This window comes from Capra hircus, chromosome 13, assembly GCF_001704415.2.
Source record: "Capra hircus breed San Clemente chromosome 13, ASM170441v1, whole genome shotgun sequence".
Classification (NCBI taxonomy): Eukaryota; Metazoa; Chordata; class Mammalia; order Artiodactyla; family Bovidae; genus Capra; species Capra hircus.
The window spans coordinates 8,935,496-8,962,707 of record NC_030820.1 but is presented as its reverse complement, the minus strand read 5'-3'; the positions used below and the strand labels follow the sequence as shown (position 1 = coordinate 8,962,707).

General features: G+C 38.8%; 1 protein-coding gene and 1 non-coding gene across 2 annotated transcripts in view; one reads left to right on the top strand and one right to left on the bottom strand.

The window, feature by feature from the left end:
* Window positions 1-27,212, bottom strand: part of MACROD2 (MACRO domain containing 2) — a 2,334,919-nt gene that overhangs the window by 724,056 nt on the left and 1,583,651 nt on the right. Inside the window, exon 7 of the mRNA XM_018056932.1 lies at window positions 19,723-19,753. Within this exon, the coding sequence (XP_017912421.1) occupies window positions 19,723-19,753 (31 nt within the window). The remainder of the gene's footprint in view (window positions 1-19,722; window positions 19,754-27,212) is intronic.
* TRNAW-CCA lies at window positions 11,987-12,058 on the top strand. Its single transcript has one exon. It is a non-coding gene; the product is annotated as a tRNA-Trp (tRNA).

Below are 27,212 nucleotides of genomic sequence, written 5' to 3'. Positions count from 1 at the left end.
TTAGTTCCTACCTAATAATGAGGCTGTGAGCAAAGCTAGTAGAGGTGATAGAATTCTAGTGGAGAGATTTAAAATGCTAAAATATGATGCTGTTAAAATACTGCACTCCGTATATCAACAAATTTGAAAAACTCAGCAGTGGACACAGGACTGGAAAATGTCAGTTATCATTCCAATCTCAAAGAAGGGCAATGCTAAAGAATGTTCAAACTATTCTACTATTGTGCCGATTACACATGCTAGCAAGGCTATGCCCAAAATCCTTCAAGCTAGGCTCTAGCAGTACATGAACCAAGAACTTCCAGCTGGGTTTAGAAAATGCAGAGGAAACAGAGATCAAATTGCCAACATTCATTGGAACATAGAGAAAACAAAGGAAGTCCAGAAAAACATTTACTTCTGTTTCATTGATTATGTTAAAACTTCTGACTATGTGGATCACAACAAACTGTGGGAATTTCTTAAAGAGAAGGGAATACCAGACCACCTTACCTGTCTTTTGAGAAACCTGTATGTGGGTCAAAAATCAACAATTAGAACCTTATATGGAACAATGGACTGGTTCAAAACTGGGAAAGGAGTGCAACAAGGCTGTATATTGTCACCCTATTTATTTAACTTCTATGCAGAGTACACCATGCAAAATGCAGGGCTGGATGAATCACAAGCTAGAATCAAGACTGCCAGGATAAATGTCAACAACCTCAGACATGCAGATGATACCACTTTAATGCCAAAAAGTAAAGTAGAACTAAAGATCCTCTTGATGAGGGTGAAAGAGGAGAGTGAAAAACCTGGCTTAAAACTCAACATTCAAGAAAACTAAGATTATGGCATCTCATCCCAACACTTCATGGCAAATAGAAGGGGGAAAAGTGGAAGCAGTGACAGATTTTATTTTCTTGGGCTTCAAAATCATTGCAGATGGTGACTACAGCCATGAAATTAAAAGACACTTGCTCCTTGGAAGGAAAGCTATGACAAACCTAGACAGAGTATTAAAAAGCAGAGACATCACTTTGCTGACAAGGGTCCATATAGTCAAAACTATGGTTTTTCCAGTGGTCATGTGTGGATGTGAGAGTTGGACTATAAGGAAGGCTAAGCACCAACGAATTTATGCTTTCAAAGAGTGGTGATGGAGAAGATTCTGAAGAATCCCTTGGACAGAAAGGAGATCAAACCAGTCAATCCTAAAGGAAATTAACCCTGGATATTCATCTTGGTGGATCAGATGGTAAAGAATCTGCCTGTAATACGGGAGACCCAGGTTCATTCCCTAGGTTGGGAAGCTCCCCTGGAGAAGGGAATGGCTATACACTCTGGTATTTTTGTCTGGAAAATTCCATGGATAGGAGTTTGGAATGTTACAGTCCATGGTGTCACAAAGAGTTGGACATGACTGAGCGACTTTCACACTTTTTTTTGGAAGGACTGATGCTGAAGCTGAAGCTCCAATACTTTGGCCGCCTGATGTGAACAGCCAACTCATTGGAAAAGACCCTGATGCTGGGAAAGATTGAAGGCAGGAAGAGAAGGGGACAACAGAGGATGAGATGGTTAGATAGCATCACCAACTCAGTGGACATTAATCTGACCTACTGGGGTCCAGCCCCGGTTGGATCCAGGGTATTCGAAGCGTGGATGGCAAGGCAAGAGAGATATATAGATATAGAGAGAGATAAGGAAAGAATTTGCAGTTAAGGGACTAGAGAAGAGAAAGAGGCTGATATTCCTTGGCTTACGCAGAAAGCCAATAGTCTCAGACAAGAGACTTGCTCTGTTCACGTAGGCTGCAGGGGCCCTCTCGAATAGCGGAAGGTGCCCCCACCTTGGGCACCTTCTCAAATGGGTCTTAGAAGCCCAGGCAAAAAAGTGAACGCAGAGAGCCTCTTCGCTCCAAGGGATCAGCCTGAAAAAGAGAGGGAGGGAGAGGGAGAAAGAGAGAGAGAAAGAATTGACATGGGGGAGGCCAAGCTTGTGCAAAACCCCCATAACTTTATTTTCAAAAGGTGCTTATATACCCTAAGTTTTACATAATGGAAGATGCAGAGTCATGCAGGGGCAGCAGTCCTGACCCTTATCGATACCAGGCTTTCTGTCTGCATACCTTTCCATTTACAAAAGGTCTCAGGTGATTTACATTATCTTCTGGCCAGGAGGCCTGTTAACATTTTATGGCTTTTTTCCTTGATAAATGTTAATCAACCAAAAAACTCATTTTCCCTTGAAGTGTTTTTTCTTAAATCTGCATCACCCTCAAAGTACTAAATAAAGTTACATACTTATAGAACAAAGGTGCAGTGGGTTATAACAAAGAAAGTACTTAAAGATCTAATGTTGCTACTTGTTTTTTCTATATACCAACTATATTAATTAATGCACTCCCGGGTACACAACAAATAAAGGATATGAAAACCTGGCAGCAAGTATTGGCTCAACAATGAAACCCTTAACCAGTTCTTTTCTAGTGATTTTTAACTCCTCAAAAGGCTCTACATTCCTCAAATGTTTTAAGCTTCCTATGCCTATCGAGGTTGGGAGGCTGTAAACAATCATATGCGTAGTTGAAAAGGTCCGGATAAACCTGTCAGGCAAGTTAGAAAGCTATCAGAGGGGTCTCAATTGAAACACTGTTATTATGCCCAGGAGACTTATTAACCAAAGCTCTAAGTTGATTTTCTTCAGAGAAAGGTGGTCGGGGATAGCCTCCTGTTAATGTCAGAGGAGTTGGTGAAAGTCATAAAATAGTAAGACAGACAGACTCTGGTTTTGGGGGTAGATGCTCGAGCAAGTCTAGGGGATCTCTTGAGCCCTGATACACCTTGCCCACTAGGTCTCTCCGCATGACTTTGTCATGGGTGAGATCTCCCGTGCTGGCTCCTGGCACTGACCCAACTCTGGGAGATAGTGAAGGATAGGGGAGCCTAGTATTCTGCAGTCCTTGGGGTTGCAAAGAGTCTGACATGACATTGTGACTCAGCAACAAAAACAGTAAATGAGGAAGATTTGAAAGAAAAGTGAAAGTGAAAGAAAACTTTTCTTTTTTTACTGAACATCAAAGAGATTAACTAAATGAATCATCCTGGATTGTAATCTCATATCCTCCTGATTCCTCATCCTTACCTTTGCTTCTTTGCCTTGTTAGTGGAATGGGAATCTGATCTTAGTCTCACATGGACTATTTCTGTATGGTAAGTCAAATCACTTAATAACTCAGGGTCTCATTTTTCCCACTCAGAAAAATAAGGAGCTAGACAAGTATGATATACAAAATGGCTTTTAACTCCAAGAGCCTATGGTCTTAGAAATTAAAAAAAAGAAAAATGTGCAAAGTGTTTAGGTACTTCTGGCAAGACAAAGCAAGCATCAATTGGGCCTTTTCACTCTTTAAGCCAACTGGCAGGATAATGGTTGTCTACTCCTCAAGGTTTCCCATGAGGAAAGCATTTGAATGTTGCTTTACAGAACTCGATTTAGTTTTGACCATCAGGATATGCTGTCTTACAATGTGAAATTTCACTTTTGAAGCTGTCATTATTTTGCCTGTCTTATATATATATAAGGTTGGTTAAATGTTGTCATCCTTAGGTTTAGATAAACTGTTGTGAACTTGAAACTGATGAAGCAAGTTGACTTATTTTTTAATCATTAGGCTACAGTGGTTATGGGTAGGTGTGATATAGAAAGTATGCCATGATATTAAAAGCAAGTTTCATTTCCATGTGGCTGAACTCACGAGGCTTAACCATAGGACCACCTCAGAGGGGGCAAAGAGACAACCACTGGCCTTCAGAGAAGCAGCATAAAGAACTCAATAGGCAGAGAGGTGGTTCAGACAATAAGCCTGCTTCCTGGTGTCATTCAGTCTAAGTAAAACCTTAATACAATGAATTACTTAAAAATAAATTTAATCAGTAAAAAAAAGTAAATTACTTGTTCAATAGTGTAGATACTCTTCTAGAGTCTAGGTGATAGGAGTGAATAACACTCAAAGCTCCTATCCTTGAGGAACTCAGACTCCAGTGGGAGAATAATACTTATACCAATAATAAAATTACTATTAAACAATAAAAATGATACTAATTGAAAAAACGTTTATCTTTATGTCAATTCAATCTTTGCAGACCCCATGGACTGTGGCCTGCCAGACTCTTTTGTCTATGGAATTATCCCAGCAAGAATACTGGAGTGGATTGCCATTACCTCCTCCAGGGAATCTTCCTGATCCACCTCTTGCATTGACAGGTGGATTCTTTACCAAGGAACCATCTGGTAAACCCATTATCTTTATGTATCTGGTACCATTTTAATGCATTATCTCAGTCAGTTCTGTTGCTCAGTTATGTCTGACTCTTTATGACCCCATGGACTGCAGCACACCAGGCTGCTTCCCTGTCCATCACCAACACCCAGAGCTTGCTCAAACTCATGTCCATTGAGTTGATGATGCCATTAAACCATCTCATCCTCTGTCATTCCCTTCTCCTCCTGCCTTCAATCTTTCCCAGCATCAGGGTCTTTTCCAAGAGTCAGTTCTTTGCATCAGGTAGCCAAAGTATTGGAATTTCAGCTTCAGCATCACTCTTTCCAATGAATATTCAGGACTGATCTCCTTTAGGATGGACTGGTTTGATCTTGCAGTTCAAGGAACTCTCTGAGTCTTCTCCAACATCACAGTTCAAAAGCATCAATTCTTCAGTACTCAGCTTTCTTTATGGTCAAACTCTCACATCCATACATTTAATTTAATTCTTCCCAGGAGTCACAGTGGTAAAGAATCCACCTGCCAATGCAGGAGACACGGGGTCAATCCCTGGGTTGAGAGGATCCTCTGGAGTAGGAAATGGCAACCTGCTCCAGTATTCTTGCCTGAAGAATTCCATGGACAGAGGAGCTGGCAGGCTACAGTCTACGGGGTTGCAAAAAGCAGGGCATGACTGAGCGACTGAACACAATTTAATCTTAGAACAACCCCATGTTATTGGCATTGTTATTCCCATTTGACAACTGAAGTTACTGAAACCCAGAGAGAGTAATTTGCCTGGACACACGGTTATGACAGACTCAGAATTTTAACCTAGGCCTGTGTGATCCTGAAACCTGGATCCACAGCCACTTTGATAAATGCCCTCCTACTCCAGATCCGTTTGTACTCTAAGTGAGCTCCGAGGCAGAGATAACTCAAAGAATGATCACACACAGTGATGCAGACCATGCTCCAAGAAATGTTTATCATCCTCCAGGCGGCAGGACACCAGAATCATGATAAAAGGTAGCCATGAAGGGGCTTGACAAAAAGTGGGTAGCCAAAGAATTAAGTGTTTCAGGATGATTAAAAATACTAGATGATTAAAAATAAACTCAAAATATATAAAAGATCTAAATGTATAATGTTAGATATTATAAAACTAGAGGAAAATATAGGCAGAATATTCTTTGACCTAAGTCGCAGAAATATTATTTTGGATCTCTCCCCTAAAGCAAAGGAAACAAGCAAAAATACACAAATGGGACTTAAGTAAATGTAAAAAAGCTTCTTCACAGAAAACGAAATCACTGACAAAACAAAAAGACAACCTACTGAATCGGAGAAAACATTTGCAAATGACATTCCTGATATGAGGTTAACATCCAATGTACATAAACAGCCATTTTCCCAAAGACGAAATGCAGATAGCCAATAAGCACATGAAAAGATGCTCAACACAAGCAGTGCTCAGAGAAATGTAGACCAAACCCACAGTGATATAACACTTCACACCTGTCAGCATGGCTATCAAAAACTAAAAGCAGAACTACCATGTGAGGTAGCAATTCTACTCCTGGGTATATATCTGAAAAAAACCCAAAACATTAATTTGAAAAGATACAGGCATCCCAGTGCTCATAGTATTATTTACAACTGCAAGGTATGGAAGCAATCTACGTCTCCATCAACAGATGAATAGATAAAGAAGATGAGATACACACACACACACACACACACACAATGGAAATTTTGGCATTTGCAGCAACCTAAATTGACTTAGAGGGCATTTGCTAAGTGAAATTAGTCAGGCAGAGAAAGGCAGATACTGTATGATATCACTTATATGTGGAATCGAGATAAATAAAAAATAGTGAACAGGACAGAAAAGAAGCAGACACACATATTTAGAGAAAACTAGTAGTTACCAGTGAAAGTGAAAGTTTCACTTTTTACTTTCATGGATTGGAGAAGGAAATGGCAACCCACTCCAGCGCTCTTGCCTGGAGAATCCCAGGGATGGGGAAGCCTGGTAGGCTGCCGTCTATGGGGTCACACAGTCGGACACAACTGAAGCACTTAGCAGCAGCAGCAGCAGCACTGTTTACCAGTGGGGAGAGGAAAGTGGGTAGCGGGGAATAGGGGTTATTAGGATATGATACCATGTGCAATCAATGCAAAGAAATAGAGGCAAACAACAGAATGGGAAAGACTAGAGATCTCTTCAAGAAAATTAGAGATACCAAGGGAACATTTCATGCAAAGATGGGCTTGATAAAGGACAGAAATGGTATGAACCTAACAGAAGCAGAAGATATTAAGAAGAGGTGGCAAGAATACACAGAAGAACTTACAAAAATGATCTTCATGACCAAGATAGTCATGATAGTGTGATCACTCATCTAGAGCCAGACATCCTGCAATGTAAAGTCAAGTGGTCCTTAGAAAGCATCACTACAAACAAAGCTAGTGGAGGTGATGGAATTCCAGTGGAGCTATTTCAAATCCTGAAAGATGATGCTGTGAAAGTGCTGCACTCAATATGGCAGCAAATTTGGAAACCTCAGCAGTGGCCACAGGACAGGAAAAGGTCAGTTTTCATTCCAGTCCCAAAGAAAGGCAATGCCAAAGAATGCTCAAACTACCGCACAATTGCACTCATTTCACATGCTAGTAAAGTAATGCTCAAAATTCTCCAAGCCAGTCTTCAACAATATGTGAACCGTGAACTTCCAGATGTTCAAGCTGGTTTTAGAAAAGGCAGAGGAAACAGAGATCAAATTGCCAACATCCGCTGGATCATGGAAAAGCAAGAGAGTTCCAGAAAAACATATATTTCTGCTTTATTGACTATGCCAAAGCCTTTGATTGTGTGGATCACAACAAACTGTGGAAAATTTTTCAAGAAATGGGAATACCAGACCACCTGACCTGCCTCTTGAGAAACCTATATGCAGGTCAAGAAGCAACAGTTAGAACTGGACATGGAACATCAGACTGGTTCCAAATAGGAAAAGGAGTATGTCAAGGCTGTATATTGTCACCCTGCTTATTTAACTTCTATGCAGAGTACATCATGAGAAACGCTGGGCTGGAAGAAGCACAAGCTGGAATCAAGATTGCCGGGAGAAATATCAATAACCTCAGACATGCAGATAACACCACCCTTATGGCAGAAAGTGAAGAGGAACTAAAAAGCCTCTTGATGAAAGTGAAAGTGGAGAGTGAAAAAGCTGGCTTAAAGCTCAACATTCAGAAAACGAAGATCATGGCATCTGGTCCCATCACTTCATGGGAAACAGATGGGGAAACAGTGTCAGACTTTACTTTTTTGGGCTCCAAAATCACTGCAGATGGTGACTGCAGTCATGAAATTAAAAGACGCTTACTCCTTGGAAGAAAAGTTATGACCAACCTAGATAGTATATTCAAAAGTAGAGACATTACTTTGCCAACAAACGTCTGTCTAGTCAAGGCTATGTTTTCTCCAGTGGTCATGTATGGATGTTAGAGTTGGACTGTGAAGAAAGCTGAGACCCGATGAATTAATGCATTTGAACTGTGATATTGGAAAAGACTCTTGAGAGTCCCTTTGACTGCAAGGAGATCCAACCAGTCCATTCTAAAGGATATCAGTCCTGGGATTTCTTTGGAAGGAATGATGCTGAAGCTGAAGCTCCAATACTTTGGCCACCTCATGCAAAGAGTTGACTCATTGGAAAAGACTTTGATGCTGGGAGGGATTGGGGGCAGGAGGAGAAGGGGACGACAGAGGATGAGATGGCTGGATGGCATCACCGACTCGATGGACAAGAGTCTGAGTGAACTCCAGGAGTTGGTGATGTACAGGGAGGTCTGGCATGCTGTGATTCATGGGGTTGCAGAGTCAAACACGACTGAGCAACTGAACTAACTAACCATGAGAGTGAAACTTTTGAAAATTGTAAAGCACTGCAGAATTTAAAGAATCTCTTATTCAATTAGAAATTTAAAAAACTAGATAACACCACTATATGTTTTAATTTATACATTTAGATATATAATTATACTTAAGTAATTGCCTATAAGCATTGCTCATGATAGTCAACAAGTAATAGCAAATACATATATCTATGAACTGACGAATGGATAAACAAAATGGGGTACATTCATATAACAGAATATTAATGAAAAAGAATAAATTACTGAAGCATGCTACAACATGGATGGGGTTTGAGAGCATTATGCTAGAAGGCAGTCACAAAAGATCACATATTTTATGATTTCATTTATAGGAAATATATCCAGAACAAGTAAATCTATAGATACCAAGAGTAGATGATTGCCTAAAGTTGGGGAAGAGGGGCTATGGAATAACATCTTATATGGAGTCTCTTCAGGGGATGGTGAACATTTATTAAAATCAGATGATGATGGTTACATAGCTTTGTGAATCTACTAAAATCATCTTGAAAGGAAGGGTTTTATATCGTGTAAACTATATTTTAATAGAAATGCTTAAAATGAACTGCAAGTAAAAGATTGGTCTCTGTTATTATTAACTGACCCTTCTGTTAGCCTCTCAGAAGTCTAAGTGAAATCACTCCTTTCAATACGTAAGAAAATAGAAATGAGGGTGTGATCGATCTCAATGACTATTGAATTCAGAGTCTGGTTTCCTAACATTGGATTTCCCATTATACATTCATTCATTCATTCATGTATAATGCCATTCTTTTCACTAAATTTATTTATTTTTTAATTGAAGGATAATTGCTTTACAGAATTTTATTGTTTTCTGTCAAACCTCAACATAAATCAGCCATAGATACATATATATCCCCTCCCTTTTGAACCTCCCTCCCAGCTCCCTCCCCATCTCACCCCTCTGGATTGATACAGAGCCCCTGTTTGAGTTTCCAGAGCCTACAGCAAATTCCCATTGGCTATCTGTTTTACATATGGTAATGCAAGTTTCCATGTTACTCTCTCCATACATCTCACCCTCTCCTCCCCTCTCCCCATGTCCATAAGTCTATTCTCTATGTCTCTTTCTCCATTGCTGTCCTGCAAATAAACTCTTCAGTACCATTTTTCTAGATTCCATATATATATATATACATTAGTATACAATATTTATCTTTCTCTTTCTGAATTACTTCACTCTGTACAATAGCCTCTAGGTTCATCCACCTCATAAGGTTTACAACAAAACTGAGAGGAAAGTAGAGAGATTTCTCAGATACTCCTCCCTAGCCCCAGACATGCGGGGCCTTCCCCATTGTCAACATCAGACGCTAGAGTGATACATTTGTTACAAAAGATGAACTCACAGTGACATATCATAATTACTCAAAGTCCATAGTTTACCTTAGGGTCCCCTCTTCACATTTTTACATTCTGCAGGTTTGGACTAGAGTGTAATGACATACATGAATCACTGTAGTATCAACAAGTATTTTCACTGCCCTAAAAATCCTCTGTGCTCTGCCTATTTATCTCTCTTGCAACTAAAACCCTGGCAAACAATGATTTTTTTTTATTGTATCTGTAATTATCTACTTTTCTAGACAGTGGTATAGTTGGAATCATATAGTATGATTCCAATATGAGGCCAGAAGACCAGCTTCTTCACTTAGTAATACAAATTTGAAATTTTCCTGTGTTCTTCCATGGTTTGATTGCTCATTTCTTTTCAGCAAATACTATTACACTTTTTAGTGAATAATATTTTTCTGTCTTAATCTGCTACAGTTTATTTACCTATTCACTGACAGAACGGCATTTTGACTGCTTCCAAATTTTGGCAATTATGAACAAAGCTGCTCTAAACAGGTGTGCATGTTTTAGTGTGGATAGAAATTTTCATCACCTTTGCATAAATACCAAGGAGCACAACTGCTGGATCACATGGTAAGACTACATTTAAAAAAGAAACTATAGTAAGAAACCTTACAGGAAACTATAGAATTATCTTCCAACGTGGCTATACCATTTTGCATGCCCATCAGCAATGAGAGTTTCTATTGCTCCACACCCTCACCAGCATTTGATATCATCAATGTTCCAGATTTGGGCCATTTTAATAGGAGTGTGGTAGTATTTCAGGGTTATTTTAATTTGCAATTCCCTGATGACATATGATTCAGAATATATTTCCATATGCTTATTTGCCATCTTGTATCTTCTTTTATGAAAAGTCTATTAAGGTTTTTGTCCTACTTTTTCATTGGGTTGTTCATTTTTATTGTTGAGTTTTAAAAATACTTTGTATATTTTGAATAACAATCCATTATAAAATGCATCTTTTAGAAATATTTTCTCCCAGTCTGTGGCTTGTCTTTTAATTCTCTTGACTTTGCCATTCATAGAGCACATGTTTTCAATTTTAATTAAGTCCAAATTATGAAAATTCTCCTTCTGGATCATACCTTTGGTAGAGTATTTATAAAGGCATCACCATACTCAAGGTTATCTAGGTTTTCATCTATATTGTCTTCTAGGACTTTTATAGTTTTGCAATTCACATTTAGGCCTATGATTTATTTGGGGTTCATTTGGGAGAAGGGTGTAAGATCTGTGTCTAAATTATTATTATTTTTTTGTATGTGCATATCCAGTTTTTCAAGCAACATTTGACTACATTTACCTGGGTCTGTCTCTAGGATCTCTATTCTATAGATCTATTTTTTCACCAATTCCACACTGTCTTGATTATTATAGCTTTAAATAATTCTTGAAGTTATGTACTGTTAGTCCTTTAACTTTGCTCTTTTCCTTCAATACTGTGTTGGCTAGTCTAGGTCTTTTTCCTCTCCATATAAACTTTAGAATCAACTTGCCAATATTTATAAAATAACTTTCTGGGATTTAAATTGGAATCACATTGAACCTATACATCAAGTTGGGAAGAGCTGATGTCTTTGGAATATTGAATCTTCCTATCCATGAGCGTGGGATATTTCTTTATGTATTTATTTGTATAAATTGAAGCATTTATACTAACCATTACTCTACAATCTTGCTATAATTGCCTATTGGTTCCAGGATGATTTTTTGGGGGTCAGTTCTTTTTGATTTTCTACAAAGATGATCATGTTGTTTCCAGATAAAGACAGCTTTATGTCTTCCTTCCCAATCTATATGCCTTTTATTTCCTCTTCATAGCAAGGACTTACACTATGATGCTAAAAAGAAGTGGTGAGAGGGAATATCCTTGACTTGCACTTGATCTTAGTGAGAAAGCTTTGAGTTTCTCACCATTAAGTATGGCATTAGCTATAGGTTTTTGTAGATAGTCTTTGTCAAGTTGTGGAAGTTAGCTACTAGCCCTAGTAGTTTATTAAGGGTTTTTTTTTTTTTAATCATAAATGTGTGTTGGATCTTGTCAAAAGCTATTTCTGAATTCATTGATAATTACATGCTGTTTCTTTCATAGTCTGGTGATGTAATAGATTAACTTCATTTAACCAGGCTTGCATATCTAAGTCCCACTTATCATGGAATCTAATTTTTTAGAAAATTTGATTTGCTAATATTTTTGAGGATCTAATTAATTTGTAGTTGTTAATTAAGAAAATATTTATTAAGAACCACTCTACATCCAGCTCTGGAAGCACAGAACTTAGAGCCCAGTTGCATAAGCTGTCTCAACAGCATAAAAGTCTTGAGTAAATAGAAAATTAGTTTTATCAACAATTTAGTTGCTTAGAGAGATTCTGGGAATGTTTAGGTGAATCTACATTCTTTTAATGGGCTTCCCTGGTGGCTCAGAGGTTAAAGTGCCTGCCTCCAATGCAGGAGACCCAGGTTTGATCCCTGGGTCGGGAAGATCCCCTGGAGAAGGAAATGGTAACCCACTCCAGTATTCTTGCCTGGAAAATCCCATGGACAGAGAAGCCTCATTTTGAAATAAATTCTGGGTGACAAATAGACAACATGTAAGGTAATTTCATGTTGATTTTATTAATTTCAATTTAATTTTCAATCATTTGCAGGAAACTCTCCCTATTGACCATAGCTGAAAACAGAGACGAGGTATTAAAAAAAATAGATTTTTTTCAGTTCTTAAGAGTCTAAGGAAACTTACTTTGACTGCTAAGGTTTAGATTCATATTCATATTATCATTCTCTCTCTGTCTCTTTCTTTCTGTCTGTCCTTCTTTCTCTCTCAACATCTGTCTGTTGGTTATATTTTCACCCTACTATGATCAGACTCTTCTCTAAAGTCACATTTCTCTAGAGTTTTTTGGTACACAAGATGCTGATCTATATCTGCTCAGGATCTCTGATATGTTTATAGATGGATATAGCCTCAGGAGCTTAAGGTGTTACAGAAACAAACTATAATTGATTCCTCCAAGGGTTTCTATGGAAATGGGCAAGAATTAGGAATGTAAAGAATGATGCATTTATTCATTCTCAATATACTGATTTTAGTTTCCACTGATATGTCTGTAAATTTTGGAAGAAGTACAGTATAAAAAACACAACTGATGTAAGATCTAAAGGTCTAAATATACTGGCTGACAACTAATAATAAGTCACTGTACTGATGCCTTAGGAATTCCATACTTTCAAATTTTTCAGGATTTGGGATTATAAACGCATCTTAATAAAGTAGACACTATCAAAACCATTAACTATTCTTACCAAATAGAGACTATAAACATTCAAATATTTACTGATTCTGAGTAGAATCAAACCGCTCCATAACTAATTTACCTATGAGTGACCTGTCTGATTTAATTTGGTCTTCTTCCCCCCTTGAGTGATAATACCCAGAAGGCCATTATGATTTAATGCTTTCTTCTTGCTACATGAAAGAATTGTAGTCAGACACATGGAATTCAAATTATACTAATTTCCAATCTCTTTTGCAGTTAGGTTGGTCATGAGACCAATTTCTCTCCAATGAAAGAAAGATAGAAGTGAAAAGTGCTACTGTGAATCCAGGGACTGTAGAATAGGGTGCGTGCCAATCCTACTTGTTTATTTTCCTAGAACCAAGAAAAATAACTACCCGAGAACAATGCCTAATGAAAGGCAGAACAGCTACTTAATACCATAACAGATTAATGGCACCTTGAATGATAGTGTGGAACAAATCCTCCCTAACCAGAATGCTCTCTTAGGAATTATTAGCATAGAAATAAATCAGCATCTATATATACTAAGGCACTCTATTTTGGATTCTCATTGTTACACAAGCTTAGCTTTACCCTAACTAATATGGTCTCATTCAGATGCATCTCAGGATGATTTTTAAAAATAGAATCATTGACTAAAAAGGATTTGACATGAAAATCATTGTCCTAAAGAGCTAAATATACTTGACTTCTCTAAGAGCTGTCAGAAATATTTTTGAATTCCTTTCTAAAGAGAGCTGAGCCATGTTTATTTAAAGTCACTCTTTCGATACAAGTATGTATAAGGAGCAAATAAAAAGGAGTGTCATTCAGACTGGATGAGAATAATGAGCAAGCACATGGAAATTATTCTACTGATCAAATGGAAAATGGGACCCATTCTTAGGAAATTCTTCAGGGACAGCATCTTATTAGTGCTCCCATTTTTAACATGGCTGAAAGGTATCCCCAGGGTTCCTACTAAATGGATAGACTTTGCAATTTACTGAAGTGGTTTCCCTATTTCCTTAAAAGGCTTACTGTTTTATTACTTCTATAAGAAAAGCCATTTTAAACATGTAACATAATAATAAATGGCAGCTTCTAAGGATGAGGTGGCTTGGAATTCATTTCTGCTTTCTAGTCCTGAGACAAAATTTTACCTTGACATAGTTGCAAGGGGGTAGATAGTCAGACCTCAGGAACAATAATAAAGTTGTAATTTTTATTACTCTTTGAAACACTTAATCTTTTAATTAAGTCCTAAAATTGTTCAATTTGAACAGAACACCAGGGAGAATGACACTGGTTTCCTCAGTACCACAAAGCTAGGTTTCCAGGATTTTCATTTCTTTCGGTAGATCCCCTGAGGGAATCCCGCCCGTGGGTCTCACTGTTATTTTTAGGTATATTTTGGCATATTTTGTTGCTGGATGATTGAAACTATTTTTCAGAGCAAAAGTAGAAGCTTTGGTTTCTTTGTTTATATCTTTTATTATTATTATTAAAGACTCCACAGTATGAGAGAGTAAAAGAGGAGTTTGTACCACATTTTGTGGGATGAATGTATAAATGTGTACATATTTGAGCGAATTTTCTAGAACTGTCTATTCAGATGATAAGGCCTCAGAGGATTAGAAACAATTTAATAGGGATAATTGAGTTATCTGTTAAACTTCCTCCAGTGCTTCCTAAGGATCAGTTCATGAAATATTATTCAAATGTGATAGAATTAAGATGAGCGCAGCCCCAGCACTGCATTTTCCCGAAGGGAAGCAAGTTACCCTGACTCCAATGTTACTTTGCTTTGAGGGCCAGCAATTAACTCAAGGATTACCAAGAACAGTAACACTTCCTAGAGTGGGAATGATGTGTCCAGGACAAAAAAAAACAGGATGTCATAGAAGGCAATTTATGAGAGAGAGTAAGAGTCACCATTAGCCCACCTGAAAGAAAGTTTTCAAAGCAAATGGAAATATCAAAGGGAAAAGAAGAAAGCCAGAGGAAGGAGGGGAGCTGTCAGGGGGATGAAAGGGAGGGACACACATTTTTGTCAATTTTGCTCTGGTTTCCAAATGTATTACATAAGGTAAGTCTTCCCGCAAGCCCCGAATTGTCCAGCCATGGTTGTCACACCCTCTGAAATCTGTCAGCATTTAGAGCTGACAGAGGGCATGCCCTTTAGCATTGCCTTTGGAGAATGCCCTGGTTTCTTTCCAAGTCATGTCTGTGAATGTAGACAGATGTAGTGATAAAAAATATTTGCCAAGTAGATATAAGGTTAGTGAAACGTCGTGTCGATCTCCTTTTTTACCACTTAAAAGCAGAAGAGCAAACTCAAATGCAAATGAGGGATTCAATTAGCAAGTTGAGTTCTGGCAGCATGTCATGGAAAGCAGAGGGAGACCAGGTGATTTGATAGAAACAGACCTTCCACGTTGATAATAGAAGTCGTATGAATAAATATGGGAGCTGCTTTCACTAAATTATGCTGTGCTTAAAGTTTTTCACCAGATTTCCAGCCAATAACTCAATGTCTGAAATTCCTTCCTTTCTAAAAACCCCATCTTGTACCTGGAAAGGAAGATTCAAGTCTTGTGTTTTTTGTTTTTTGTTTTTTTTCTCCACAGAGAATATTTTCTCAGTTACTCAAAGGATATACTTTTCCACCTGGACTTCATTTCTGTTAACTATATTGACTCTCATAAAATGGATAAAAATTATTTTCGCTGCCCACTTCTCAGTAAAAATTCCATTGCTATGGATCACGTCTAGCCTCTTGTGTTAAACTGATTAGCACCAGAGTATCCAAGTTGGGCTCAAAGGGCAGAAGGCACGCACAGGATCTGAAATGTCCATCAGGGAAGCTCAAATCTATCCCTCTGAGACAGGCTTAGCGGCCAAATCAAACCTTTAACTAGGATCTGGGAGTTTAGAGCCCCTGGAAGCCTCATCTGGATCTGTTTTTCCAAAACTAACACAAGGCTCGTTCAGTGTTTTACCAAATGTGGCTTTTCATCCTGAGTGTAAGCAGGCGGTCTGGGGCCCCGTGGAATCAGGCTGGAAGCATTACATGGGGGGCAGCAATGTCACTGGCTGAAAGTCAAAGTGGAGAAGTCTAGCTCCTCATCCAGGGAAACTTCAAAGCAAGCAGGGCCTGCTCCCATTAGGTTTTCCTCTTAAGTCAGGTTCAGTCGCATGGTAGAGAGTTGCCAGTCTGTGTCTTGCAAACAGAGGCAGCTGGTTTCATCTCCAAAAGGTGGGGATTGAGGGAGGAGAGGGTAAAAGAGGAAAGGCTTGTGCCGGGGTCTCCAGCGGTTCAAAGCCTGGACCCTCCAGCATGCTTTGAATGTGGAGATTATGTCCAGGTTTCCACAAACTGGGGATGCTCACTGTTGAAATTGCCCAGTATGAGATCACCTTGGCAATTAAATAATTCAAACCCTTCCAAAGAAGGCTCTACCATAGTTAGTAATTTTGTTCTAATAGAAGAATTAGAGTTACAATGAGTTTGGGGGCCAAAAACCTAAAAGTGAAGGTTAATCCAAAGCAAATGGGTGTCTGAGAAATTACCATGGGGTGGTGGGCTGGGACTAGGGCATGTCAGGAAAAGTCAGGATGGGGTCTAAGAGCAGTGAGTACCTCCCTGAGATACCATCATTCGATGGGCCATGATAAACAGCAAAGATTTTTTTGCTGTTGTTGTTTTTAAGTGAAATAGAGTGCTGTATTTGTCTTGGTTTTATTTCCTTTAAAAATAAAATTATTGGAGTAGAGTTGATTTACAGTATTGTGTTAGTTTCAGGTGTACCAGTAAAGTGAATCAGTTATATAAATACAACCCCCTCCAAAAAAACCACAATATATTTTTTTTGAGGGGGTTGTATTTGTGTATATACACACACAGATTGCTTGGTTTCTAACTAAACAAGTTCTTGAGTTTTCATTTTTCCTTGTGAAGATGGACACTGCTTTGCCTAAAGATATCATTCCCAGCTTGAGAATGCTTTTTAAGCAAATTTGTTTCTCTTAAAGTAGAGATGTTTGTCCACTTAAGAAAATACCAACTAGGTAGTTTCTCTACTTGTTATGTTGCCAATCAATAATTCTGCTTCTAGTATCATTGGTTAGTCATCAATTAGAGTTATAAACATCATTTTCGTAATTGAGTAGCAGTATTTCCCGAGCTTCTCCAGGAGATACCATGCTAGATACTCGACATGTGTAGAAGATGCACAAGTGAATCCCTACTCACGAGAAAGCTCCAGATAGGCTACAAACATAGAGTAGATTTTTAAAAGTCTATGGAACAATATGAACTGGCAATTATTAATTGTCCAGATTACAATTGCTGAAAAGTTTCAAAGATGTAATGTCCATCAAGAGTCGGAATATTCAAGGAAGACATCTCATAGATCAAGCCTCAACCTATATAAGTGTGTGTGGTGTGTTTTTGTTTTTTTTTTTTGTTTTGTTTTGCTCTTAATTTTCTTTTTCTTCTTAGCTATGGATCACTTTCTTCAAATAAAGTATTCTTCCAAATGCCAATAAGTAAAGGTAAAAGTAAAATTGATCTAGATAATAGAGGAGCCAGAACTAAGTTCTGAAAAAGAGCAAGAAAACCACTGATCCATAAACTATGAGTACTTAGGAGAAAATCAAGGACTGATTAGAAAGCTACAGTTTCACAAGGGACACATGACATAATTTCCAAGTTTACAAAATGCTAAATGGTTTAGAAAGTAAAGAGACCTGGAGTAATCTACATGTTACTAAAGATCTCATGAAGCTGAAACTAAGTCTGGGTCTAAAGCTCAAGTGCGACTAATGAAAGACAACACGGCATCCGACTTGCAGGTTTCAGCTTCACTTTGAAATTTACTCCAACACTAGACAGGAAAAGAGATGAGTAGCCAGGACTTGAAAATCACTTTCTTTGACCTGGCGCTGTGAAAACTGAGCTCCTGTGGCGCAGCCTCTAAGCCAGTGACTGTGACTCCCTCTCAGTGCCCTTCTCAAGTCTTCAGCATTCCCTGCCACCAACATAGGGCAGCACTGATCTAGTTACTGTACCCTGAGCCACGTTGCTCTAGGGAGAGAAATCCCTGTCCTTCAGGGATCACAGTTCATCAAGGGCCACGTTAACTTTGGTTCCGTTTTTACTGCCCTTCCTCGAGCCTTTTCTTTTAGTGTTCATGCTCATCTTCCTTTACTTTTCTGTTTCTTTCCCCACCACCTCCCCCCTTTTTAGTGTATTAGCTGTTAAATTCAGCTTCCAAAGGTCTTTGAACACTACCATCAGATTCTCAGAGGTAAAACAGATGTCGACAATATGACATGCTATTGTCTGGTGCCTTGGGGTTTTTGTTTGTTTGTTTTGTATTTTTTTTTTTTTTTGGTCAAGGAAAATCAATACCATCATGTGAGAATATCCTCAAAATCAGAATCATTTCTGTGGTGGAGTCTGATTTGCCTTTAGACAAGGTGACATGAAGATCTGGGTAAAATGTTGCATGTAATGCTTCTTTCAAGCAAATATATCAGTGAGTTATAACTGGGCAACTGTGAAGCAGAAAGAGTGGCACTGATTGGGTGATGGTGCAGATGGTCCAGCCTCAGCTCACCAGCCCAGTGTCCATTGTATTTCCCCAAAGATAGGCTGTAGTGGAATCCAGAGCAGAGGGGTCGGGGTGGGTGGGGTGGAGAGGGGGGAGAAGCATGCCTTCGATTTTTAAATAATGCCACCAATTTTCCCATTTAATTTAATTTAGGGCTATATTTTCCACTTTATTTTCACTGAAACCTTAAAAACAAACAAACAAACAAACAAAACACCTTGGGGACTTCCCTAGTGGTCCAGCAGATGTGAGTTCAGTCCCTGGCTGAGGAACTGAGATTCCACATGCTGCAGGGCATCTGAGCCCAAGTGCTACAACTAGAGAGACCATGTGCCTCAAAGATCCCGTATGATGTGACTAAAACCGGATGCAGCCAAATACATATTAAAAAATACCACCTTAAGATGAAGAAGTCTCCTGCTTTTGACAACGCTTTAGCTATCCTTTCCCTGTAGTAACAAACTTAAAATAGTTCTTTACATCTGCATGTATTTTATTTTTCACTTAAAAGTCTCCACGTGAGAAGTTTGAGCTCAGAAAAGTCATAATCTTATTTGCTTGACCAGAAAACTCTAAAATGACAAACTCTGTTTTACCTGAATATTGTGAAATGGATTCATTAATGAGCTGAGGAAAAAAGTATATGGAAATGCCATTGTAGGTGAAAGAATTGTAGGCTGATGCAAACAAGAGGTTATAAAAAACATTTTGCTTCCACTCTAAGTAAAGCAGCTGCTACTTAAAACAATCTATTGACACCAGAAAAATAAAATCTTCCTCTAATCAAAAATGTGTGTTTATATTACCAATCACATCTTTTAAATTAAATATATAGATATATGCATGTGTGTGCATTTTAATGCTTCTATAATTTTGCAATTCACAACAAAAAATGGTAATGTTAGATTTTATATGTATTATGACTCATCTAACAGAAAAAATATGACTTAATTAATGAAAACACTATTAAAGGTCAGATCATAGGAGAGTAAACATTTTTACATAACAAAAGACATTAAGCCACAGTGCACCTAATTATTGCACCTGGTATGCAATACAACTAAATTCAGTAACACCCAAAATATCCAAATAGCCTCTTCAGATTCCTCAAAGAAGTTTGACCTCCGTTTGAGTCTCTTTAAATAACAGCAAACTGCATCCATCAGAGAACCTCTGATGTTTCCTGTTAACCTTGACTTTAACAACAAAATAAAGAAATGTAAACATTACCAAAACATAGGTCACTTACCGTAAATGCCTGTTGAGATACAGGGAAATGCCTGTGAATAAACCACAAAAAACAGAATAAATTTTAAAGGCCTGGCTCTCCCCAAACCCAACAACATCTATTTCAACATCTATTTTGCTTGATAATGGGATGCCCTCTACTTACATACTCTGAGCTCTGAACTCTACTCAGGTGAAGTAGGAGACATTGTGGAAATGGTATATTTGATTAAATTTTCTTTACCAGCAATTATTCCAGCTCACAAGAGCCAAGGGTCAAATTACCAAGAATCTTGGGAACCAGTTGTTAAACATAGTTACAAGGAATTATATCACATAAGCCTACAATGAACTAAGTCATATCGAAAAGAAACAATCATTCATCTTCAAGTCCTAAGTATTTGCCACATTTTACTATTACCTTCGCTACTGAGATGACCATGTCTATTATATGTGTCTGGTGGAAATACAGTATACCAGTATGGTATGCTACTGGACATTCTCTCCCAGCTCTGTATTAAGTGCCATCATGTTGGTGGCATAAAATCTGAAAATACCAATCAACATTCATCTGTGTCAACTGAAACCACAGGCTGGCTATGGAAATAAAATTTTGATAAAATTTAACAGAAGGGTTCTGTAAGAATCAATTGGATATACAGAATTTCTAATAAAGGGCGTCGCATATTCTATTCTATTCAAGAAGGAACATTTAGAACCTTACATGAACAACTGACTGTTTCACAATTGGTAAAGGAGTACGGCAAGGCTGTATGTTGTCATCCTGTTCATTTAACTTACATGAAGAGTACATCATGTGAAATGCAGGGCTGGATGAATCACAGCTGGAATCAAGATTGCCGGGAGAAATACCAACAACCTCAGATAAGCAGAGACATCACTTTGTTGACAACAGTTCCTGTAGCCATGGTTTTTCCAGTAGTTATGTAAAATGTGAGAGTGGGATCATAGGAAGGTTGAGTTTCTAAGAATTGATGCTTTTGAAATGTGGTGCTGGAGAAGACTCTTGAGAGCTCCTTGGACTGGAAGGAGATCAAACCAGTCAATGCTAAAGGAAATCAACCCTGAATATTCATAGGATGGACAGATGCTGAAGCTGAAGCTCCAATAGTTTGACCACCTGATGTAAAGAGCTAACTCATTGGAAAGACCCTGATAATGGCAAAGATTGAAGGCAGGAGAAGAAGGCAGCAGAAGATGAGATTGTTAGACAGCATCTCTGACTCAACAAACATGAACTTGAGTGAACTCTGGCAGAGGTAGCAAGAATACACAGAAGAACTGTACAAAATAGATCTTCATGACCCAGATAATCGTGATGGTGTGATCACTCATCTACAGCCAGACATTCTGGAATGCGAAGTCACATGGGCCTTAGGAGGCATAACTACGAACAAAGCTAGTGGAGGTGATGGAATTCCAGTTGAGCTATTTCAAATCCTGAAAGATGATGCAGTGAAAGTGCTGCACTCAATATGCTAGCAAATTTGGAAAACTCAGCAGTGGCCACAGGACTGGAAAAGGTCAGTTTTCATTCCAGTCCCAAAGAAAGGCAATGCCAAAGAATGCTCAAACTACCACACAATTGCACTCATCTCACATACTAGTAAAATAATACTCAAAATTGTCTAAGCCAGGCTTCAGCAATACATGAACCGTGAACTTCCTGATGTTCAAGCTGGTTTTAGCAAAGGCAGAGGAACCAGAGATCAAATTGCCAAATCCGCTGGATCATCAAAAAACCAAGAAAGTTCCAGAAAAAATATCTATTTCTGCTTTATTGACTATGCCAAATCCTTTGACTGTGTGGATCCCAAGAAACTATGGAAAATTCTGAATGAGATGAGAATACCAGACCACCTAACCTGCCTCTTGAGAAATCTGTATGCACGTCAGGAAGCAAGAGTTAGAACTGGACATGGAACAACGGACTGGTTCCAAATAGGAAAAGGAGTACATCAAGGCTGTATATTGCCACCCTGCTTATTTAACTTCTATGCAGAGTACATCATGAGAAACGCTGGACTGGAAGAAACACAAGCTGGAATCAAGATTGCCGGGAGAAATATCAATAACCTCAGATATGCAGATGATACCACCCTTATGGCAGAAAGTGAAGAGGAACTAAAAAGCCTCTTGATGAAAGTGAAAGAGGAGAGTGAAAAAGTTGGCTTAAAGCTCAACTTTCAGAAAACGAAGATCATGGCATCTGGTCCCATCACTTCATGGGAAATAGATGGGGAAACAGTGGAAACAATGTCAGACTTTATTTTTGGGGGCTCCAAAATCACTGCAGATGATGACTACAGCCATGAAATTAAAAGATGTTTACCCTTGGCAGAAAAGTTATGACCAACCTAGATAGCATATTCAAAAGCAGAGACGTTACTTTACCAACTAAGGTCCATCTAGTCAAGGCTATGGTTTTTCCAGTGGTCATGTATGGATGTGAGAGTTGGACTGTGTAGAAGGCTGAGCACAGAAGAATTGATGCTTTTGAACTGTGGTGTTGGAGAAGACTCTTGAGAGTCCCCTGGACTGCAAGGAGATCCAACCAGTCCATTCTGAAGGAGATCAGCCTTGGGATTTCTTTGGAAGGAATGATGCTAAAGCTGAAACTCTAGTACTTTGGCCACCTCATGCCAAGAGTTGACTCATTGGAAAAGACACTGATGCTGGGAGGGATTGGGGGCAGGAGGAGAAGGGGACGACAGAGGATGAGCTGGCTGGATGGTATCACTGACTCGATGGACGTGAGTCTGAGTGAATTCTGGGAGTTGGTGACGGACAGGGAGGCCTGGCGTTCTGCGATTCATGGGGTTGCAAAGAGTCAGACAAGGCTGAGTGAGTGAACTGAACTGGCAGATCATGAAGGACAGGGAAGCCTGGCATGCTGCAGTTCATACGGTTGCAAAGAGTGGGGCACAGCTTAGCAACTGAACAGCATATTCTATTCTTATATTTAAGTTGTGTGCTATACATTCTTTGTATCAGTAAAACTTAAAGTTACAGAAGAAACATCAAATTTTTGGACTTCCCAGGTGGTGCTAGTGGTAAGAAACCTGCCTGCCAATGCAGGAGATGTAAAAGCCTAGGGAGGAAGAAGATCCCCTGGAGGAGGCCATGGCAACCCACTCCAGTATACTTGACTGGAGAATCCTCATGGACAGAGGAGCCTGGCTGCAGTCAGTAAGATCACAAGAATTGGACATGATGTAAGTGACTTAGCACGAACACTAATGTTTTGAGTCATTTTTTAAAACAATTGCTGGCAAACCACTGATTATACAAGATACTATGGATTGATGCTCGTGTCCACCCAAATGTAGAAGCTGAAATTCTAATGTGATGGTATTTGGAGCTGGAACCTGTGGGAGTTAATTAGGTCATGACAGTTGAGCCTCCATGATGGGATTAGAATTCTTAAAAGAAGAGGAATAGAACAAGCATGCTCTGCTCTCCACCAGGTGAAAATACAGTGAGAAGATGGCCATCTGCAAACTAAGGGGTGCACCTGCACCAAACACTAGATCAGCTGGCATTCTGATCTTTGACTTCTCAGCTATGAGAAATGAATGCCTGGAGTTTAAGCCATCTAGTAATTTGTGGCTGCTTCTGCTGCTGCTAAGTTGCTTCAGTCGTGTCCGATTCTGTGCGATCCCATAGATGGTAGCCCACCAGGCTCCCCCGTCCCTGGGATTCTCCAGGCAAGAATACTGGAGTGGGGTGCCATTTCCTTCCCCAGTGCATGAAAGTGAAAAGTGAAAGTGAAGTCACTTAGTCGTGCTCGACTCTTAGTGACCCCATGGACTGCAGCCCACCACGATCCTCCGTCCATGGGATTTTCCAGGCAAGAGTACTGGAGTGGGGGGCCATTGCCTTCTCCAGTAGTTTGTTATAGCAGCCCAATAAAAGACAATGTACTTTATTTAGCAATATTTAAAGTTAGATTAAAAGAGTTAATGAATAAATGTAAATAGAGTGAAGTCAAAATCGAGCTTTCTAATAACAGAAGGGGATCTGAGAATGGTGATGTTCTCCTGCCAATGTATCTATATGTAAATCTGCTCCAGTTGCTGTCATCTTTGTCTTTTCCCAGGAAAAATGCAGATTATAGCATTTACCATATAGAAGTGTGCTGCAGGAATTCATGACAGGATTGTTTAAAAAAGGACTGATGTTGCACTAGAAATTAAAAAGAACTGCAGCTGCTGTTGACTAATAACTAATATGATGGCTGAACTCAATCATAATGAAATGTTTAAGCCTTTTAAATTTATGTCTTAGGGTTAAATGTGTATTGCATTTTATTTTCCTTAACATTTTATTTTTTATTTTTAATATAAATTTATTTATTTTAATTGGAGGTTAATTACTTTAGAATATTGTATTGGTTTTGCCATACATCAACATGAATCCACCACAGGTATACACGTGTTCCCCATCATGAACCCGCCTCCCTCCTCCCTCCCCGTACCATTCCTCTGGGTCGTCCCAGTGCACCAGCCCCAAGCATCCAGTATCATGCATCGAACCTGGACTGGCAATTCATTTCATATATGATATTATACATATTTCAATACCATTCTCCCAAATCATCCCACCCTCTCCCTCTCCCACAGAGTCCAAAAGACTGTTCTACACATCTACATACATCTTTTGCTGTCTCACATACAGGGTTATTGTTACCATCTTTCTAAATTTCATATATATGCGTTAGTATACTGCATTGGCTTCCCTGGTGGCTCAGAGGTTAAAGTGTCTGTCTCCAATGCAGGAGACCCGGGTTCGATCCCCTGGGTCGGGAAGATCACCTGGAGAAGGAAATGGCAATCCACTCCAGTATTCTTGCCTGGAGAATCCCATGGATGGAGAAGCCCTAGAAGGTTACAGTCCACGGGGTTGCAAAGAGTCAGACACGACTGAGTGACTTCACCTTATACTGTATTGGTGTTTTTCTTCCTGGCTTACTTCACTCTGTATCATAGGCTCCAGTTTCATCCACCTCATTAGAATGGATTCAAATGTATTCTTTTTAATGGCTGAGTAATACTCCATTGTGTATATGTACCACAGCTTTCTTATCCATTCATCTGCTGATGGACATCTAGGTTGCTTCCATGTCTTGGCCATTATAAACAGTGCTGCGATGAACATTAGGGTACACGTGTTTCTTTCAATTCTGGTTTCCTCAGTGTGTATGCCCAGCAGTGGGATTGCTGGGTCATAAGGCAGTTCTATTTCCAGTGTTTTAAGGAATTTCCACACTGTTCTCCATAGTGGTTCTACTAGTTTGCATTCCCACCAACAGTGTAAGAGGGTTCCCTTTTCTCCACACCCTCTCCAGCATTTATTGCTTGTAGACTTTTGGATCACAGCCATTCTGACTGGTGTGAAATGGTACCTCATTGTGGTTTTGATTTGCATTTCTCTGATAAAGAGTGATGTTGAGCATCTTCTCATGTGTTTGCTAGCCATCTGTATGTCTTCTTTGGAGAAATGTCTATTTAGTTCTTTGGCCCATTTTTTGATTGGGTCGTTAATTTTTCTGGAATTGAGCTTCAGGAGTTGCTTGTATATTTTTGATATTAGTTCTTTGTCAGTTGCTTCATTTGCTATTATTTTCTCCCATCCTGAAGACTGTCTTTTCACCTTGCTTATATTTTCCTTTGTTGTGCAGAAGCTTTTAATGTTAATTAGGTCCCATTTGTTTATTTTTGCTTTTATTTCCAATATTCTGGGAGGTGGGTCAAAGAGGATCCTGCTGTGATGTATGTTGGAGAGTGTTTTGCCTCTGTTCTCCTCTAGGAGTTTTATAATTTCTGGTCTTATGTTTAGATCTTTAACCCATTTTGAGTTTACTTTTGTGTATGGTGTTAGAAAGTGTTCTAGTTTCATTCTTTTACAAGTGGCTGACCAGTTTTCCCAGCACCACTTGTTAAAGAGATTGTTTTTTTCTCCATTGTATAGTCTTGCCTCCTTTGTCAAAGATAAGTTGTCCACAGGTGTGTGGATTTATCTCTGGGCTTTCCATTTTGTTCCATTGATCTATATTTCTGTCTTTGTGCCAGTACCATACTGTCTTGATGACTGTGGCTTTGTAGTAGAGCCTGAAGTCAGGCAGGTTGATTCCTCCAGTTCCATTCTTGTTTCTCAAGATTGCTTTGGCTATTCGAGGTTTTTTGTATTTCCATACAAATTGTGAAATTATTTGTTCCAGTTCTGTGAAAAATACCGCTGGTAGCTTGATAGGGATGGCATTAAATCTGTAGATTGCTTTGGGTAGTATCCTCATTTTCACTATGTTGATTCTTCCAATCCATGAACACGGTATATTCCTCCATCTATTAGTGTCCTCTGTGATTTCTTTCACCAGTGTTTTATAGTTTTATCTATACAGGTCTTTAGTTTCTTTAGTTAGATATATTCCTAAGTATTTTATTCTTTTTGCAGTGGGGAATGGAATTATTTCCTTAATTTCTCTTTCTATTTTCTCATTATTAGTGTATAGGAATGCAAGGGATTTCTGTGTGTTGATTTTATATCTTGCAACTTTACTATATTTATTGATTAGCTCTAGCAATTTTCTGGTGGAGATTTTAAAAGAATGTATATTTCTTCCCTTTGCTTGGATCTTCTATTTAAAGTCACAATTTACATGATTTGTTTTGGACACAGTAATATTAATAATTGACTCTGTTGAGCTTAGTTATAGGTCTGTGAAACACTTTTTCCCTTTCATTTCACTAGTAAATGCTACTAGTTTCTAATGAAAGAAAGGACAGTTTCTGAGATGGAGTAGAAGCTATTTTTTAAATGAATTGAATTAATTATTTGATTCCTTGAATTTTTGCTGCTGCTGCTGTTGCTAAGTTGCTTCAGTTGTTGAGGTGCCAGTAAATCTGAAGGATTTTCTTGAATTACTCAATCCATCCCATGACCCTCAACCATGAAAAGATAGGATAGAGCAAGTTCTCCTGAAAATATTGTAGTTTTTTTTACAGGCATTCACCAGGTTTCTCCATAGGCATGTAAATCAACTGTATGCTTACCATAAGTCATTTGTTGCTAATAGTAAGGACTTGACATTCAGGAATGGCCTGCTTAGAAGTACAAATTAGAAAATCAGAGAGGATTCAGAGTCATCCCTATCACTTTTGCCATGCCTACTCATGTTTCATTGTGCTTTTAAATGCGGTGGAGAGAGGTGAGTTTATAGCTGATGCCCCAGGTATTCCATGGAAACAAACAGAACACATAAACATTATCCATCTTGTGCTCCATGCAGACAAAGAGAAAAGTTTGAGAATGGTTGCATCAAGCCATCAAGCAGAAACTACTAGCTACTAGAATGGTTTCCACAAGCCAGTCTGCTAGAAATCCCAACTGGACACCCTTTCCATTCAACATGTCGGAGAGTTTAGTTAACTGCTTGGAGCATCTGTTTCCTCATCAGTAGATGGAAACTCAAAGTTCTCCTGAGGGTTTTGT